At 39.5% G+C, this 18,456-nt stretch overlaps 1 protein-coding gene across 4 annotated transcripts in view; it reads right to left on the reverse strand.

Annotated features, from left to right (window-relative positions):
- The window catches only part of SCUBE1 (signal peptide, CUB domain and EGF like domain containing 1), a 220,861-nt gene that overhangs the window by 87,056 nt on the left and 115,349 nt on the right, over positions 1-18,456 (reverse strand). For 2 of the 4 annotated variants that reach the window (XM_054810335.1, XM_054810344.1), the window contains exons 6-7: positions 14,523-14,639; positions 11,555-11,644 (exon numbers count right to left, since the gene is read on the reverse strand). In XM_054810335.1, coding sequence (XP_054666310.1) covers positions 11,555-11,644; positions 14,523-14,639 — 207 coding nt within the window. The remainder of the gene's footprint in view (positions 1-11,554; positions 11,645-14,522; positions 14,640-18,456) is intronic. The other 2 variants (XM_054810361.1, XM_054810352.1) reach the window with 1 other exon arrangement.

An 18,456-nucleotide genomic window follows, 5' to 3' on the forward strand; every position in this document is an offset into this window, starting at 1 on the left:
GCAGGTTTGTGCCAATTCTCAAACTGAAAAGGCCGTTGAGGTGTTTAATGCTGTCTGAAGACACATATCTGACTTTAAGACAAAAAGGAGAAGAAGAGATAGTAGTCCCTCAAAACAAAGAATGTTTCCTAAGTTTGGCAAATTTCTGTAAACCATTTAGGTTGACATGGTAAGAAGTAACTACAGCTGAAAGGAAGACATCAAAGGGGAAAAAAATGCTTGTTTTCCCTACCTAGTTCCCATGATTGGCCAGATGATAACACTGACCATAGGGCAAGTTAAAGCAAACTAGCAATTCAACTGCCTTTCATTTGGAATTCATTTGCAGTAGCCTAAAGCTCACTGGCATGAGCAAAAATAGGGTGGTTGGGCTTTGCTCCCAAAAACTGTACCACGTTAGAGAAGCTTATTTTTGACCCAACTTTTATGCCCGCCAAAGAGCAATTCATGATGGAGCAGTTCGGAGCTGTGAATTTCAAGTAGCTACCAGGTCCTATCAAGTAGGCCATAGCCCAAGCAAAGGTATGAGTAATAATACTCACAGTGTAATGGCATCCACTTCACTTGGTCTGAATTTTGCACAAGATCTGAACAAGTATCTGATACTTAGAATAACTGTCTTAAATTCAGGGCTCAGACACACGAACAAATCAATCTCAATGTAACTGAAAGCTAAAGGTTGCAAGCAGAATAGCAGATTTAGAGCACTCGCTGTTTTAGCCAGTCCGGTTAGGAGGTATATGGATTACGTTAGACCACTTTTTCCTAATGAGTGCCTGTGAAGTAGTATTGCCTGGCAACTGCAGTGGCAAAAAGGGATAAACTACTGTTCCTCAGAAGATGTGCTGTAACTTAAGCTGCTGTAAACTGCTCCTGTGCCTGAATCAAGAGATAACCTGTTTACCTATCCTAAACACATAAAAATGAGTTGATCTGTCTGTATTTAATTCACAGTGAAACACAAACTGACTCTCCAGGCTACGTGTACAAGACAGGAAAACATATATTTGAACAAGTAAGGAAAGATTAAGGATATGGGTGGAAAAAAAGCTGACTATCTGGCAATCTGCAAGTATGAATACTGAAAAGCTGAAAAATGCCCTGTTAGTGTTCATCACCTTGATAGCTATCATAAGACTTGCCATTCTCTCCTCATTTACTTTATGTCCTGCACCAATTCCCAACAAATTTTACAGTACGTCTCAGCAGAAATGAAATTGCAGGACCAATCCTGAATAGAGCAGCCAGGATATTGGTGAGTCCTATCTTAAATTTAAACTGGATTTATTTTTTTAAGTGAGATTTCAAAGGAAACTGCCAGGAACTAGCATCATACTCATGATAGTTTTTATTTTGAGAAGGCCTAATCTTAAAACATTAATTGTCATCATCTGTAATGATTCTTTGAATCACTAGCATTTTGGAGCCCTCATAAGGACCAACACCAGGACTCCGCTGTGCCAGCTACTATTAAGTTACAGTTACGAAACAGTGATGATGCTAAGGTATTAGAGCAGTTCTACGGGAGGGCCAGATCCTGCTCAGCTGAGTGGTACTCAGCTTAAAGAATGCTGAGCTCATTCATTTTAATATAAAAAAGTATCTGGAATCATATGAGCCCATAACTTGTGTATCATCTCCTCTCACACGCGAAAACGCTCTCTGCTCAGTCTGGCTCAAAGGCAGCCTGGGCTGCCATCTCCTCTGTCTCCTTCAGGTTGGAATCACAGCACAGTCTCCACCAAACACAGCTCTTTCTGAACTCCAGGTATACTGGGTTTGTGCATAGTGCACTTCTCTTCTTGACATTGACGTTATATAGGAGAATCTTACAGAAATAATTTTACCACTAGTGGCATCCCTGCTGTAAGCACATGAACTGCATGACCGTGCCACAACAAAGACTATCTAACTGGATAAAAACCCACTCAAAATCCCACTCAAATTCTGACCAAAAATACACAAATTCAGAAAGCCTGAAACTTGGAAGAGATTAAAACTTAACTTGGGAAAGGCAATTTTTTCAAAAATATTCTGTTGATTATACCGATAAGCTTGCCTTTAAGTGAGAGGGAATGTGCAGCATGAGTAATGATGCAATGAGACAGAGAACACCTGATAAGACTGCTGCTGCCACCCATAAAAAGAATTTTACTGCAAGCAGCAGTACATGCGGTAAATGGCATCAGATCAGGGTACAAGGAGGGACCCAAAGGACAACAAGCACAAGGAGAAACTAAACACACAACTGAAATATTTGAATTTTCAGTTAAGTGAGAACTATGTTATTCTCATGCAAATTATGCTCTGTGATGCTGAAAGGATAGAGAAAGAGCATTCAGAAGAGTATAATGAAAGAAACAAATAGCTGTGAACAGATGAAGGAGAAGCTGAAAGAGCTTCATATTCAGGGAATGAAAAAGGTGAGACAGAAAGGGTAACTTGCAGGATGTGGAATTCTTCACTCCGTTATGCTTGTCTCCTCATTTCCTTGCAATTTCATGATTGGTAGAATTTTATTTGCATGAAAATAGGATGAGAATTCTGCACTGCCACATATGGAATGTGTGAAGAAACGTCTAAGTAAATCTTGCACTGAATCAGGAATCCCACAGCTCTCATTTCAGAAAAGTTCGATTCCTCTTCAGGGAACACTACGTCTTTAGGGAACGTCGCTTCATAGATTGGATCAGGTGTTTTATAAGCACCAGATGAGTCCAGTCCAGTCCCTTAAAAATAACACTATTAGTTGCGATCGTGGTGTTTTTTCTAAACAGAGAAGCTGCATTTAAGAAAAACTGAAATAATCTGAACAGTGCTGAGGAGCATTATGTCCTGACCTTGGACAAATCCTTTCATTTAAAATGGAAAAGCAAAACAATGGAAGGTATTGGTAGGAATTCTGGATAAGGTCAGGGTCTTTATCATCAGCAAAGGAATGAAGAAAAGGGATTTTTACAGGAAATAGCACACCATTCACAAACTCAATGAATAAAAGTGACGATAACTCAAGATGAAAGGATCTGCCCTTGGGAGAGAGGGAATGCATGAATGACCTCAGGGATTCCTTCCCCTTGTTTTCTATGATTTCATATAGCAAAGTAGAACTGACAGAAAGAGTTAAAGTGAGGTCTTGGTTTCACAGTTAGTAACTGAGTTAGAGATCCTCCTGGCAATACGCCTCTTAATAATATGTTTTAAATGCTTTATTGATTAAAGCACAAAAAGATTGTGATGCATACAGAGCAGCACACTTGGCTTTCTGACAGTGAGCATTTCTAAGTCAGATAAAAGCCATTCAGAGAAATAAAGACATATCTTAAATAATTTGAAAGAGTCCTAGGAGGCAGTACAACACAGCTAGGAACTGAAGTACATACTGAAAAGATGCTCTTGGCTTAAAGTGATCCTTGGTAGGCTGCAACTATGATAGAAGTTAATTGCTTTGGAAGAACACTTGAAAACAAACACTAGCTTGTCCATCTCCCTGGTCTTTCAGACAGAAAACCAGAAGTAGGATCACCTGGAAACTCTCATTCCATTTTGAAAGAGAACCAAAAATGAAGTCTGCAGAATCCATTTTTAATTCACATTGGAATAAAACAACCTAAGGCTTTTGGCATTTTCTAATGGAAAATCAGAGCTCATAACACTCTTTATTTCAATGACTTTGTAGTTAGGGCATTACATGCCATGTTAGAAAGCCAGGTCGTCCCATTTTCTATTCTTTGATGTTTATTGAAACTGAAGAACCCCAAACCCGTATCAGGCTACCGGTTATCAATACAGGCCCCAAGGGCACAGCACCTTCATGAGGCAATAATGACTTGGTCTGACTTTACAGCTCAACATTCCCCTTGAACATGGGTGGCAAATCACCATGAAAGGGTCTTCAGTATAATTTCCTCACAATTCAAATGAATGTTCTAACCAGACTACTGTGTACATTCTGTCTCCCTACTTCTGAAGATTGTTCCGGGTAAAAGCACTGTGAAAACCAGAGTCTTCTCACAAAACCTACTTTCAAGAAAAAAGAAAGGCTTTTGCCAGAAAACTCTCATCAGATTAAAGGATTTTTTTAGGTAAAGAATGCATGGCTTCAGTGAGTTCTACAGCTCCTTCCTGAGCTGCAAAGGAGCTAAAGGTGGCTCCACCACAGAGTCCTGAAATCCAGAAAATGGTAGACTTCCATATGAATTACACAATCATTGTGTGTTTTATACAGTAGTTCAAGACAGAGGTTTGACTTTGGAGAAGTTATTCACAGTGAACCACCAGAGGAGACATCTTTGGATGAATGAAAAAATGACCAAGGAAGGTTTCCATATTGACATGATGTCATTTTACACATGGCAGGACAAAAGCAATTTAATTATGAGACTCTGGTAATTCTAGTTAACTTTGTGGGTTCTACTTTCCTGTAATCAAGAAAGACCTGTATGTCTGCTGAGAAGAAAACAGTCATTCAAAGATATGAAGTCCTGAAATTCCTAACAAACAAAACACCAGACTGAAGGCAACAGCTTGGGTCGGGTAGGCATAATGGACTAGAAAGTCCACAAGAACGGTTATGCTATGATTCCAAAAAACATAAGCCATAATACCTCCTTGCTGTTCTACCAAGCTCATGGTTTTAGTAGAAAAGGCTATAACCCTCAAATTCGCAGTATGTCATAGGGAGAGGTGGAAGTAAAAAGAAGACTGCATACTAGAGAAATTAGGGGTTTATCTGTTATTCACATGCATGTTCATACAGGGCATAGATCCTTGCAGGTTAAGACCTGAGATTTTTTAGCCTTAAGACCACACAGTCCTGTACCATCAGTTCTTCTCAGCTCTGGAATCCCAAGAATTTCCAGGTGGACTAGGAGAAAGAGGGGGAGCAGGGTGCCTGACCATATAATGTGCATACTGACAATGCATCTAAAGTGACCTTGCTTTCTCCTCCCATGATTATCAATATGAAGTTCACATGCTGGGTGTGTGCCCTCTGTAGTCCCCATTTTATGCAAGCTACCTGAAGGAGAATCTTGATTCATCAGAAACAGGGAATGTAGAGGACTGCTCTGCTAAGAGATGCAGAATAGCCGGAAGCCTCTGTGAAGGGCAACTGCAGAAGCAAGGATGGTGCTTCAGATGACTTTTCTGCCTTGAACTCCTGGGGAGTATGTTCAGCTCACACCTGATGTTTCTACCTCTGCTCACTAACAATCCGGCCTGACACAATCTGTTACCTGCAGTGATAATCTAGGGTGGAAATAGCTATAACTAGGTACCTTCCTGCCACTGAGGCAATCGGGAGAGGGGTGCTCCTATGGATCTGCTCACAGACAAATAAAAGTCAAAGCATGCTTGATGTCCAGCATGAATAGGGTAGCCTAATCCTTAGATAATTGTGGTTTAGGAAAAAATATCATATGATTGATTATTAAGCTCAGGTGACTCAAGATATATAAAGTTGAGTACCACTTTAGGTTCAAATGGGTAAACCTAATGAAAGAAGGATCAGCTCTAAAGTTGTAAATCTCTCTGACTAATGTATTTGCTGCAACAGATGATAAAATGTTTGCCTTTGCTGCAAATGCAGTAAATCATGACCATAACCTCAAATTGTGGGTTTTTTTTTAATATGATGTTAGCAGCTCATTAAAATCCATTGTAGGTACTGGGCTAAAAATCTCCTGGAATCAAAACAGCTTTGGCCAGGACTGGATAAACATGGTTACCTTGGCTGATGTTTCTAGGTACCTTCAGAAGGCACAAGACGGGATGAAAGAGCTGACCAGCACACAGAGAAAGGAGTGCTGGCATGCCATGAAAGTGGCCAAAGCAGGACCTGCACTTGTGATCTACTAGTCTGAACTGGCTCTGGCTATATCTGCTGCAACGTTTGAGATCCTTGGAGTTGAACTGATAGTGGAAGTACACTTTCTAAAGCAAGCCCACATTAAGGAAAAAAAAAAAAAGAGATGATTCTGTCCCATATAATATGCAGTGATGTTCTCTGTCATAAGCTAATCCATGGGAGAAATGCCCAAATTGCAATTTCCACAGCTCACATCTCTAGTGATTGCTGTGGAGAGGAAGTGGTCTTAGTGGACTGCACTCCCAGCTCTCCAGGCAAGTAGCTTGGTGCTTGTTATAAATGGCTTGAAGACTACTAAAAACGGAAGAGGAGCCATCTGCAGAAGTCAAATGATTCTTGCCACAGCAAGGGAAAATACAGAACTAGTGAAAATACAACCTTAATTACTGGTTATGTGCCATGAATATAGACCAAAGCCCTGACTGTAAGCCACTTAAGAAATCAGGGATGGAACGTAATACAGGTGCACATATACCATATCCTAGCCTGGCAAAGCTGGTCCTCATTGGTGTGATTTTCCAAAGGATTTGAAGTGCTTCCTCTACTACAGAAGCAATCTAGGCAGAGGTAAACTTTAGCAGTAACAAAGTCCAGGACAGTTCCAATGCACTTTACAGTTTATACAAGCACTTCAATTGACAGTAAAATAACTTGTAGGTATCTTGGGAGCCAGCTTCAATGGAAGGGAAGACAATTACCTTCCTGTATCTCAGGTGGGCTGCAAATAGCCTTATTGATGACCCAAGAAATCAGTGTCCAATGGCAAAACTTTAAGCTGTCCTGACATGCAATGAGTTGAACACATCTTGCGAAGGAGTGAATTTCAGAGTAGAGTTTGGGTTTCTGAAGACACTTGTAGCGATGGTATTACTGCCATTTGCACGATTATCCCGGCCTTAAACATGCAAGGGAAATTACTGTGCTCCCTTAACTTCAAGATGGGCTCAATGTCCTGTTACTCTTTGCTATACTGAAAGGAAATTTGTAAAACTCTTCTTGAGACGAGAAGGAATCAACCTTACATCTTCTAAGGCCACAGGAAGAACATTTTATTGCCAAAGTGAGTTCCTACAACAGTGATCTCTGGAAAGAATGGAAAAGGTGGACTGAAGGTGAGGGAGAGAAATGTAGCCTTTGCAGTTGTTCTGAAGTCACTTGGGTTCAAGCCCAAATGAACCTGATCCATTTGACTACTAAAGAGTATAGGAAGGTAAATGAAACACGGTGAGAAATGGGTCAGTCTCACCTCTTCAAAAAGTGCTGATCAGAGGATAAGATCTAAGAAACACCCTGGAGAGAACATCATGGTTATCTTGCTAAAGTACCATAAAGATTCATGCAGGCTAGTAAGGCCTGTCATGATGACAATGTAGCAAGTGACTGAATTTTTAAAGACAATATAAAAAAACATATCAGAAAATTTGTTGATTCTAAGAGTTGATGTAAAGAGTAGCTAAAGAGCAAAGCATTACCTTGGATTAGGAGAAGAGGACTTCCTGAATCTTAAGACCAGACAGTTCTGCATTTCTGGTTCCTCAAAGAGGACGTTTTCAGCTGCCTGTCACATCTTTGTAAGCAATTGACTTATTTGTAATGAGGCAGCCCAATGGCCTATCTGATGCTATAAAATCTATTTTTGTGTCCACAGTATCAAGTTCTATGTAAAAGAAAGCTTCAGGATATCAACAGACAATTGCTTTATAAAACTCCTGTAGCCTTTTCAAGCAAAAGACAGCACCCAAGAAGAGAGTAACGCTAAGCTAGTGAGACTTGATAATTTACAATATATATAATGATAAAGTGCTAGACTACTGGATGACTCATCTTTACAGTTGTAAACTGCGGGGACACTGGACTTACGAATTCTATCCAGGGCCGCAACAGCAAAAAGAGATTTGGAAACTGGATACATGAATAAAAGCAACTTCTGTTGCTGAAGATGTCACACTGGACAAAATATTTTGAGGATATGTGTATTAGTAGGATTGAGTGGAAATTCGGTACTTCTAAAACTGTGTGCCCACACTAGAATGGCTTTCATCCAGGTAGGCAGGGCATGTCAAACTGATGCTGGATTTAGACTGAACAATATGGGAAATGCATTAGTTCACTCCTCTAACGAGGTAGGGCAGTTTCATGCGATGATGCTATGACAGGAAAAACAGTCCTGACAAATAGGTTCTCGAGAAAAAGAAGGTAAAGGAAAGTGGGGAGGTCTCTGTCACTGCTCCTATGAAATACTTATTCTGAATAAGTATCTGAAATATTTTCAGATAAAACTGTGTTGTACCATACAAAACAGAGATTTGAACATAATTTTAAAAGCTGAAAGGAGTGCTCAACTAACTGCAAGATAAACTATACCATATGTTTAAGACCTGAAGACATTGGTTATGCCCTACTGATTTATAGTACATGCAAAGTGTTCTGCAACATCTGCAAGGTGGATGTAAACGCACCTTACAGATAATGGTAAGAGTCCGGTTTTAAATGCTTGGATACCTGCACTTCTGCAGGACGAATGTGCACTCTCCTTCCTAATCTACAGAACGTACACGGCTCAACATCCAGTTTATAGCACCCACCACAGAACTCTGGCAGATGGCAGAACCTCACCAGAAGCCCACCTGGAGTACAATTAAGGCTGCACCCCTTTCCACTCTACCATGGCAATGGCCCAGGGGGAAGTGAAGAAAATGTAAATGAGCAATATGGTGCAACATTCTGTGATCAGAGAAAAGTCATTCAGTGCCATCTCTTTAATGAGAGTGCTCTTTACTCTGAATCCAAGTGTTTTGTTCTGAACAAGGGAGATAAAAGACAGCTGGAAGCCCTCAGGGTCTTTCCAAACTATGAAAAAAGTTGGATGAAAATTCCTAGGAATCATTGGATGGCTCTACAGGAAGGTTTCTTGCAGATCATCAGAGAAGACCAGTTTCTTGTCTGCCCCACAAGATCTAGATAAAAATGCATCTAACAGGAAGGAAGGAAGTGTATTTATCTACTTTTCTCTATTTAAGATTTAGCCACAAGTCACAGGACCACATCATGACTAGGACACAGACCCCTGTAAGAGTCAGTCTGAGCTACAGAGGTGGCTGGTCTTGCTGTAGGAAAATGAGTGGCATAGGCAGTCATGTCTGACAGCAGACCTGTTCTCCTAAAGTTATCTCATGCAAGCTTATTCTTAGCCTTGGCTGATATTAAGGGTTATAAAGATCACAGTCATTTTAATAGCACGCAGGAAATGGCAGGGGACTAGAAATTATCGTCTCAGGGCTTGCAATTGAAAGCATCTTTCATCAGACTACTAAAATTACATAAAGTCATCTACTTTTCCTACTCTCCCAGGACTGTCTGCAAGAGGGTCAAAAATCACAGTCCATTTACAAAAGCTGGTAACAAAGTTTCCTGAGGAGCGTTCCAGTACTTTCTACAACAGCTGTTTAGAAAGCATCTGAAGACGCATGGAATTTCATGGAAATGCCACTACACTTTTGAAATATAGTAAGACTCCATTAAAAAAATAAATTGTGGATTTTCTGAGCATCAGAAATCAGTAGAAATAAACAAGTAGAAAAGTCCCTAAGTCACCCACCCAGTTCTCACTAATTAAATATCTTTTCAGCTCTAGTTAATGTTTTTCTAAGGAATCAGTTGTTTAAACACAGCATGTCCATGAAGTCTCAGTTCTTGGCTGATACCTGCTAGTACAGGAGGTACTGAAGAGTTAAATAACATATTTCACAAACCGGATTTTTAACTATCTCCCTAAACCTGTTTCTAGAGTCTATGTTCAGCTTGGAACTTGCAGACCTGGTGTAACTAAGAAGCTTGTGGCTAATCATAACTTTTTAATTCTATTTGCCTGGACTCTTGTAAGCAATGTGAGCTTATTTTCAGGTTGGATAATTACTTCTATCAGAGGGTGAGGCAGCAACGCAGTGAACTATGTTACTCAGTCCCTCTAAACCATATTGCACATACTGTTAGTGGCTGGGCAAACTCACCATTTAGACCTAGAGGACTGGATTTTCCAGTGGTCTAGAGGCCCTCTGCACATTTTCCTCCTGACTTCCTGTAAGACTATGGGTCTTACTGAAATTACAGCTAAAAGTGTTAATAGCACCTTTAGAAAGCAAGATGAGCTGCCTCACAGCTTTTGTTAGCTTAAATTAAACAGTGCATCATTAAACAATAAGTTGATACGGGTCACTTGCTAGGTCTGCAAAGTAAATGCAAATTAACAATCAGATAATCTAAGAATAAAAGAACATATGCCCAGGTTTTCACATGAGGGAAAATATTTTACCTCAATATTATCATCTAATACCATTTCAGAGTTAGAACACCATGCCATTTCCTACACAGTGGTTGGATGCGGGCCTACGGTTAAGCGGATGGTTTGTCATGGGTGATGAGATACAAGTGATATGGAAACTTTATAAATATTGTCACCTACTGCAAGTATTAGCCCAGCAACCAACTAAATATTCAAAGTGAGGCTTCTGGCCTCATAGAGCTGGTTCTTCCATATAGGTGTGGATGCTTACAGCCAGAGCTGAGCTTGCCAAGGGCTAGCAGGACAGAGTCCGCAACGGACTCAATGGTTTTAAGACATGAAATAGCAACCAGGAGGGAAGAGAGCAGAATCTTGTCCTGCCAGAATCTCTTCCATGGGTGAAGAATCCCTGTCTTGCAGATGGTTCATTGGGTACCTCTCACCAATGCTCGCTATATTTAAAACCTAGTGGAAATAATTATATGTGGTGAGTAGGGCAACAGAATGGAAAATACAGAGCAATAAACAGCCTGAAAACCTCCAAACCGCTGGCATCATTCAGCGGTCTGTGCTACCCTGTGCTCTTTGTAACGTGAAAAGTTTGTCAGAGGTCCAGCCATGCTACCCTTTCTATTCCCCAAAGGTCATTCTCACTAATGGCCATAAATGTTACATGAAGAAGACAAGCACAAGGGTGTGCAATGGGTTAACCGAGAGTAGAAGCTAAAGAATTATCTTCATTGTTCAGTGCAATTCCTCATCCCTTCCACTCTCAGGCTCCAACAACACAGAGAAACAAGCCATGCTTCAGTCTTGAAAGAACGTACGGAAGCTCACTAGTCACTAGGGAAAGATCTTTCAGTGGTTACTAACATAGCTGCACAAAGGAAATAAATGAATTTCCAGTCATAATATTTACATTTCAATCAAAAGCACTGCAAATTTTAAGTAGGTAAATACGGTTGTTCATTTAACACCACATATGTAATAGAACATTATTTTATATCATCACCATCATCCACTTTTAAGTCAATAGGCAAGTCTGCAACATGAGATTTTTCAGGAATGCTACAGCAACACATACACACAAACACACACAAATCACATGTAAGAAGTAGCTTGCATAAGGTAAGTAAGGTTAATGGCAAAAGCTTCTTTCTATGCAGAAGAAATTGAACATTAAAGCTGCAGCATTAGGAAAAAAAGTTTAAAAACAAGAAATGAAGTCGTACAACAGATGAGAAATTAACAAAATTGGTGACCTTTCCACGCAGATGAAGTCAGGTTAAAAAAACCAAACCAAACCAAAACCAAAGGGACCAAATGAGACCAAAAGAGAACCTCCCCCCCACACGCATACAGACAAAAGTGAGAGCACAACAAAGGAAGTGGAAGAAAAGTGTTACCCATAAGTAGCCGCCGTTTCACCCGCTTGTCCACATCAGCTACTGACGTGGCATTGTACTCAGAACTCTCAATTGCAGCCTCATCCTTCTCTAAAACACAAGTAAGGGACAAACATGGAGCAGTTGGTTAATCACAAGCCCAATTTTCCGCTGCCTAAGACAGTTTCTTGGCATGGCACAGCCAAAGCCAAGAAGCAAGGCATGAAAGCACTAAATCCCCGTTAGAGAGTTAATTCCCTTTGAGATCCCAGGAAAAAATTAAAGGCTGTTTAGGGAAAGGAGGAAGAAAGAGGGGGAAGTGGAAGAATGGTCAACTATGAAGTAATTAACCACATACAGGAAGCTGGATTCCTACTGGAGAACAAGACAGCTAACATGAGTGCCCCAGGGAGGTGTTAATGATGAAAATTAAAATTCAGGGGTGCTAGTTAAACAAACTACCAAAGACAAACTGTAAAGTGATTCAGGCTGGTGGTGGCACCAAGATCTGAAGGTGGCAGGCAGAAGACCGAGACAGACAGAGAAAGCTAGAAGAGTCCGGTGATGGATGGGCATGGATGCACCATAGTCTCGTACACATTGACACATCGTGAGGAGAAACCAAACAACAGCATGCAAATTAAACAAAAAACAACAACAAAAATAAACAAACAACAAACCAAACAAACACAAAAAAAGATCAATTTGGGCAGTGCTGGTTGCCTGCTTGTCTATGAAACACTACTAGCTAAACATTCAATGCTAGGAAAGATGTTGCAAGAACAGGGTTTAGTAATTTCATAAACATGCAGTAAGCAAGATGATGTCAGCAAAGGTCATTTTACAAGGTAGTCTCTGATATCCTACATGTAAGAGTTTCATACAGCATAATGAGGACTTTAGTTTGGTTATGCTTCATTGGAAATACACAGAAACAGTCACAAGTGTGGGAAGAGATGATCAGTAAGTGAAATAAAAATAAAGATTTCTGATACGGTAGAGTGATGGAGAAGCAGCAGCTGGGTAAATAAAATAATTTATACAGAGAGGGAAATGCTTATTAGGAAAACAAAAAACAAAAGGCAAAGTGGGGACTTTCACATGCAGCAAACAAAAAATAAAGTAAAATAAAAGGCTAAGTCAAGCAAACGAAGACAAAATATGTTAGACAAAGGGTCAACAAGTATTTATCTGGCATTGCAGAAGTTTGCATTCTTGCAGTGATGCCTGGAATATATACACCACTGAAGACAGCAAACACTGGAATCACTGAAGTGAGGAGGAGGAGGAGGCTGGCAGGTTTTGTTTGTGGCAACACTACATGGTTGAGTGGTAACAAGAAGTTGTTTTGTTTTGTTTTTAACAAGTTCTAGATGGGATCAGGCTGCAATAGAGGCTTTTGTTTGAGTTTTTTTTATTTCGCTCTGTAAATAATTAATGAACGTCAGTTATCAGACAAGACAGGCAATCAGGAACCATCACCAGAAAGCAGGAATAAAAATGTAAAAAATAAATAAAAAAATTTAAAAGTATTCTAAGAGAAAGAACTACTCAGAGGGAAGAAAATCAGCACAGGCAGTAATATGTGACTTACATCACAAGACCAAGGAATGTAACATGGAGTTGTATGTATTACATTACAAAAATGGAAAAAAAAGTAAAAAAACAGGTGCAGTGTACACAGCTTTTAAAATCATTTTTACATGCTGGACAAAATAAAACATCAATCTGAGGATATTAGTGAATGCTAAGAAATAGAAGATCAATTATCCATTCAATAAAATCTGCTCTTAAGGCCCTCACTCTTGCAAATTCTCTGCATCTGGAACTGCCACAGGCTTCAGGGAGGGTTATTTAAACAGAGGGACTGTACGACGGAGCCCTCTCTGTTAATCAAAAGTGCTAGCTGAGAGATCTTGAAAACTGAGACACAGCTTGTGTGTACAGTGAGGCAGAGTCCAGCGCGGAAACTTGTTCAGCTCTACCTCTGGCAGCATAACCCTCACGCTACCGCATCATTTGTGCAATCAAACCCAACACAAGTGCGTGAGGCTCTGGGCAGCCACAGAGTTTTGTGCCATGGATCTGACCAAGGGATCACTAAAGATAACTGACAGATTTCCATGGGTTTCAAGTCCCCTGTCTTGCAATATTGATAAAGGAGAGAAAAGATGATAAATGTGTGTCCATTCTTTTTTAACCTCAGGAAATTACTAGGAATTTGTAAGAACTTGAAATTAAACAAACCAAAAAAGTCAACATGACCACAATGCTAATGGAAACCATTATGCATTTTAGGTTCTGATCTGAGAGTAAGAATTTCCAAATTTTAACTTGCATTATGCAAAAATATCCTTTTTATTAAAAGCAAAAAAAAGCAGAGTGGAAAGAAATGGTGTTAAGCAAATAATATATTTTATAAACATAAATGTTTGCATAGCATCTCCCAAGATGCTCCATCTCTTGAACAGTTTTTTCCTACTGATAATCTGAGTGAAAGCTTATTCACTACAAGTGCTCTAATTTTTAGAATCATAAAACATACAACAGGGAAGAAAGCACATCATGATGATTAATTTTCCTTAATAACAGCTTTGAAAAGAGGATAGTTTTCCTCACCTTGCTTACGCAAGGAGGTCTTAACTCATGAAAGTGAACAGAAGAGCTGAACTTTCATTCATAATTATGAATGTTATACACCTTTTTACTTCAAAAATTACTGGAGTTATGGAAAGAAATAAAAGTTGCAAAGGAGTAACAAAGGGATACTTCATTAACAAACATTTTGACAAAACACGCACAAATGCTTCTCTCTCTGTATAGCATGACCTTAGCTACTGTGGCCAGGAACTGCTGTTATACACTTCTCTCAGCAATGGTGCTAGACGCCTGGGAGATACACACACACACGCGCACACGCACACACATATGTGCACATATATATTCTATGAGGAATACGAAACAAAATGCGCTGCAGAGAAGTACTTACCAATGCAGGTTCGGCCATCTGAATGTAGGGCATACTTCTGATGACAACCACACACAGGACCAGTATCTGTGTCATCACAGGTGTGTTGGCAGCCTCCATTCCCATAGTTACAGGTTACTAGTTAAGCCCCAAATGAATGTGTATATATGTATATATAAATAAAATGACAATGAAACCAATTAGTCTTGAGTGCCTTTCAGAATACAGAAGAGCAGTAACAAATCAAGATATAAGGCAACATCACATTTGTATTTGCAGTTATTTGCATTTCTTATTCTTTCTGACCCCCTTATCTTAGCCATGCTCCTGTCTCCTGCCCTACTCGCAATCCATACAGTGAAGAAAAAAAAGGGAAAGAAAAAAAGAAGTATGTGCTACTTTTTCCCAGTCTATTTATTTTCATAATTTTAGTATGAGTGGTTAGCCAATTCCATCTCTTCCTAAAAGCTACATGCTTCATATCCATGATGTAATGGCATGAAGAAACGAGCAGTCTACTAATACAGACGTAGACTTTCAACATTTCTCTTTTCCTTCCCCTTCATTTTCTAAGTGGAGGAAGCAGAGACCAAACAACAAAAATAGAACCATGTAAGTCTTGAAATCTATTTTTTCAAGTACTAGTCCTCCTAGAGAAGAAGAATGTTTAAAAATAAAATAGGAAACTTTTTTTTTCTTTTCTTCTCGGAAACAAAAATATACACAGTTGTTATGGCCCTGCAGTGCACTGGCCTCAACTAGGACGGAAACATTGGAGATGTCACTTTCATTTCCAAGCACACAGTGCAAAATGGCTTTTAGCAATTAAAATGTCCTTAGGTGAAAAAATACTAAACATACATTAAAGCAAACATTTTTCATGACAGGTGGAGTTTTGACGTTCACGTGAATTAATAGATCAGATTCAATTTCCTTTGTCACACGATGGATTTAATTTCTGACTATTAAGACAAACCGTTTTTTAAATATTAAGCTGGCTAGCACCATTAACAATGCCTCTCATTTGCCCCTGTTCCATTTAATCCTTTGTAGTCGCATAGCTTGATGCTGAATGACACAATTCTGATCTAACTGAATACTGAATTCAATTTACTGTCTTCATATACAGGTAATTTGGACTAGGTTCTTTATTGGTGTATATATACACTGGCAGATACGGGGGAAATCCAGTATACCGTTATTCAGTTCTATGATACTCATCATTTCAGAGGACTTCAATATTTTGAAATGTTACAGTAATTTAAATACTAACTACAGTAATTTAAATAGTGACTCCTACTCATCAGAAGGAACTTCCTCACATTGGTCTTAGCAGAGTTTTCCTTCTAGATGAGAAAGTTTATGAAAGAGCCAGGGTACCAAATTGTAATATACAGTAAAACTAAGACAATGGTTTACAGGATTTTAAAATCATGTATCTAAATCTAAACTGAGGTTCTATCTAATCCAAAAGGGCTAAGCTCATATAATTTCCCACTGATCTCAGTGACTCTGCTTTAATGCTAGCTTCTTAAAATGGAGTAGACTGAAACTTTCAGACACAATAACTAGAAATGAACTATCCCACCTCTGGTGTGAGTGTCCCAGTGCTGAATAGTCCTGCCACTCTCAGTAATCACTTCAGTATTTTGCTTAAAATTGAACAATTCTACAAAAGCAACTGAGGGAGACCCACCACAGCATATTCCCATTAAAACCTCCTGCCAGCACAGGAACTGCAAGTTTACGTCTTCGGTCCCTGAAGTCTGGCAAAGCTCGCAACAGGAACTGTCCATCTCCCAGGCGGCTACAGACCAGAGGCCACTACGGGTACAAGCATCCTTGGTCCTTCACGTTGTACACTTTGAATCACATCCCTGTGCTGTTCAGAGACAGCGAGCGAATAGATCCACGGCCTAGTGGTATGACCAATCCCTGAGAAGAGGGCCTGCCTGGATTCCCAGCTCTTCTCCCAGGAATATTGCTGTTTTATCCAATTGGAAAGAATGGCAATGAGAAAGATGGAGAGCAGCCTGATCCACATTCCCTTACTGGAACTTGACAGTTTGGGCATGAGGCTGGAAAATGGGAATTGTGGGTTCAGTCCCACCAGACAGAGGAGGGAATTGACCTCACATACCCCGAGTCATAAGAATCCTAAACTGTCAAGGAATTACATTAAAGAAGCCCCCTAAGCAACAACAACCCTCAGGCATTCTTTCTCTTTCTCTAGTTTTATAACTTAGCTATTGATTTCTTTCTGTGAAAAAATACACGAAGCAAACCATTCTGCTTTGCACCAAATGGAAACAACATTTCCTTCAATATACAGTAACATTTTAGCTTTTATTTTTAATGCAAAACAAATTAAAATTTTACATCAATTCTCCATTCTTAAACCTCCCACCTTTTTGATGCAGTCATGCTGAAAAATCATTTCCTTGCTTGACACTATGCCTGTCCTTATTCACCTCTCTTCTTTTTGCTCATTCTTTGATTTGCAGTGTTTTGGGGTTAATCTGTTTCTTGTGGCTCGCCCTCTCTGCCACATTACGTGTGCAACAGTAATGTCTTGGTTCATCTGGAGGCAGATGAAATACCAGTTTGCAGCCTAGCTGAGAGCTAGAGGAACAGAGGTTGTTTGAATCTGCTGGCTGCAGCCTGACCTCAAACATGAGCTCTCTTCTGGCCGGCTGCGTCTGGGATGTGATCAAGCAGGGCAGTAAGTGGTATAGAAGGCAGCTGCTTGCAATATCCACAGTATTGGGTGCACACTGGCAGAGCTAATCCAGGATAAGGTGATTTCCATCTACCTATCCTCCCCTCCTTCCTCACCCTCTTGGACTATGTGGAGGTTCATTCCATGTCTCTGTCCCAGTGGGACTGCAGTGCCATCACAAATTAACTTGAAGGTGTTGTTTATGCCAGATGTTTAAATACCTTTCTAGCCAACAGGATTTTTATTGAGGATTTTAAAGTGCAATCAGTAACAAAGCATATCTTTTAAACAACGTGACTGCCGTGATTATTTTTGGCATTGCTTGCTGAAAGCCTCCACTGGCAGAGATGAATATATCTTAACATGGTTGCTCTGATCCATGTAATATGAGGGACATTTCCTTACTATATTTATCTATGAAAAATCACACTAGACTGATGGGGTTTATAGTAGATCCTGCTGAATCACACCCTTCTTTCATAGTTTAAAGATACTGGTTCCTGTTCTACTCAGTCAATGAACACAGATGTAGGTCAGTTCCTTTTCCTGTCTCTTACAAATACTAGTAAATCATGTTTTTGAAGGATTTGAATTTCTGCCTAGACCACTATTTATTTATTTATTTATTTATTTATTTTTAAGCAACTTGAGCTAAAATTCTGGAGCTTGACAGCTCTGCAGGCGAAATTGGTACACAATCCAGTTGTAAAATATGTCATTTCAATTTCCTTCCAGCCCTAATTCTGTGGCAGTGACAGAGTGAGAAGTTTCTCTTGCTTAGGGGAAGAATACCAAAATTATTGAAAAGCAAAGGGACGTCCAGATCTACTCCGTTTTTTATCAGAAAGCATTAAAGCAAAATTAATGAGAAATCTCAAAGTGTTTTTTTAAAAATTATTTCTGATAAATTTGGACTCTACAGCTATGCAAAAGACTGTGTGCTTACTCAGAGTCTTTGACATTAAATAGGCAAATAGAAAGAGGCAAAATAGTAAATTCTGACAGACACAGATCACCTTCAAATATTATAAATATTACAATAAAAGAGATGGGAAATAATAAGTTTTGGGGTTTTTGTTTTGTTTTGTTTTTACCAAAGGAGAATATACACGTGTCTGTTTGAACTCAGATATACTTATCCCCACACAGCAGATTTAAAACCAGAGTAACACCATTGTTTTTGACACTGCTTCAGCATTCATGTATGTCTTTTAGTGCAACCAAAATTCTGGGCTC

This window comes from Grus americana, chromosome 1 (assembly GCF_028858705.1).
Source record: "Grus americana isolate bGruAme1 chromosome 1, bGruAme1.mat, whole genome shotgun sequence".
In the NCBI taxonomy this organism is placed as follows: domain Eukaryota; kingdom Metazoa; phylum Chordata; class Aves; order Gruiformes; family Gruidae; genus Grus; species Grus americana.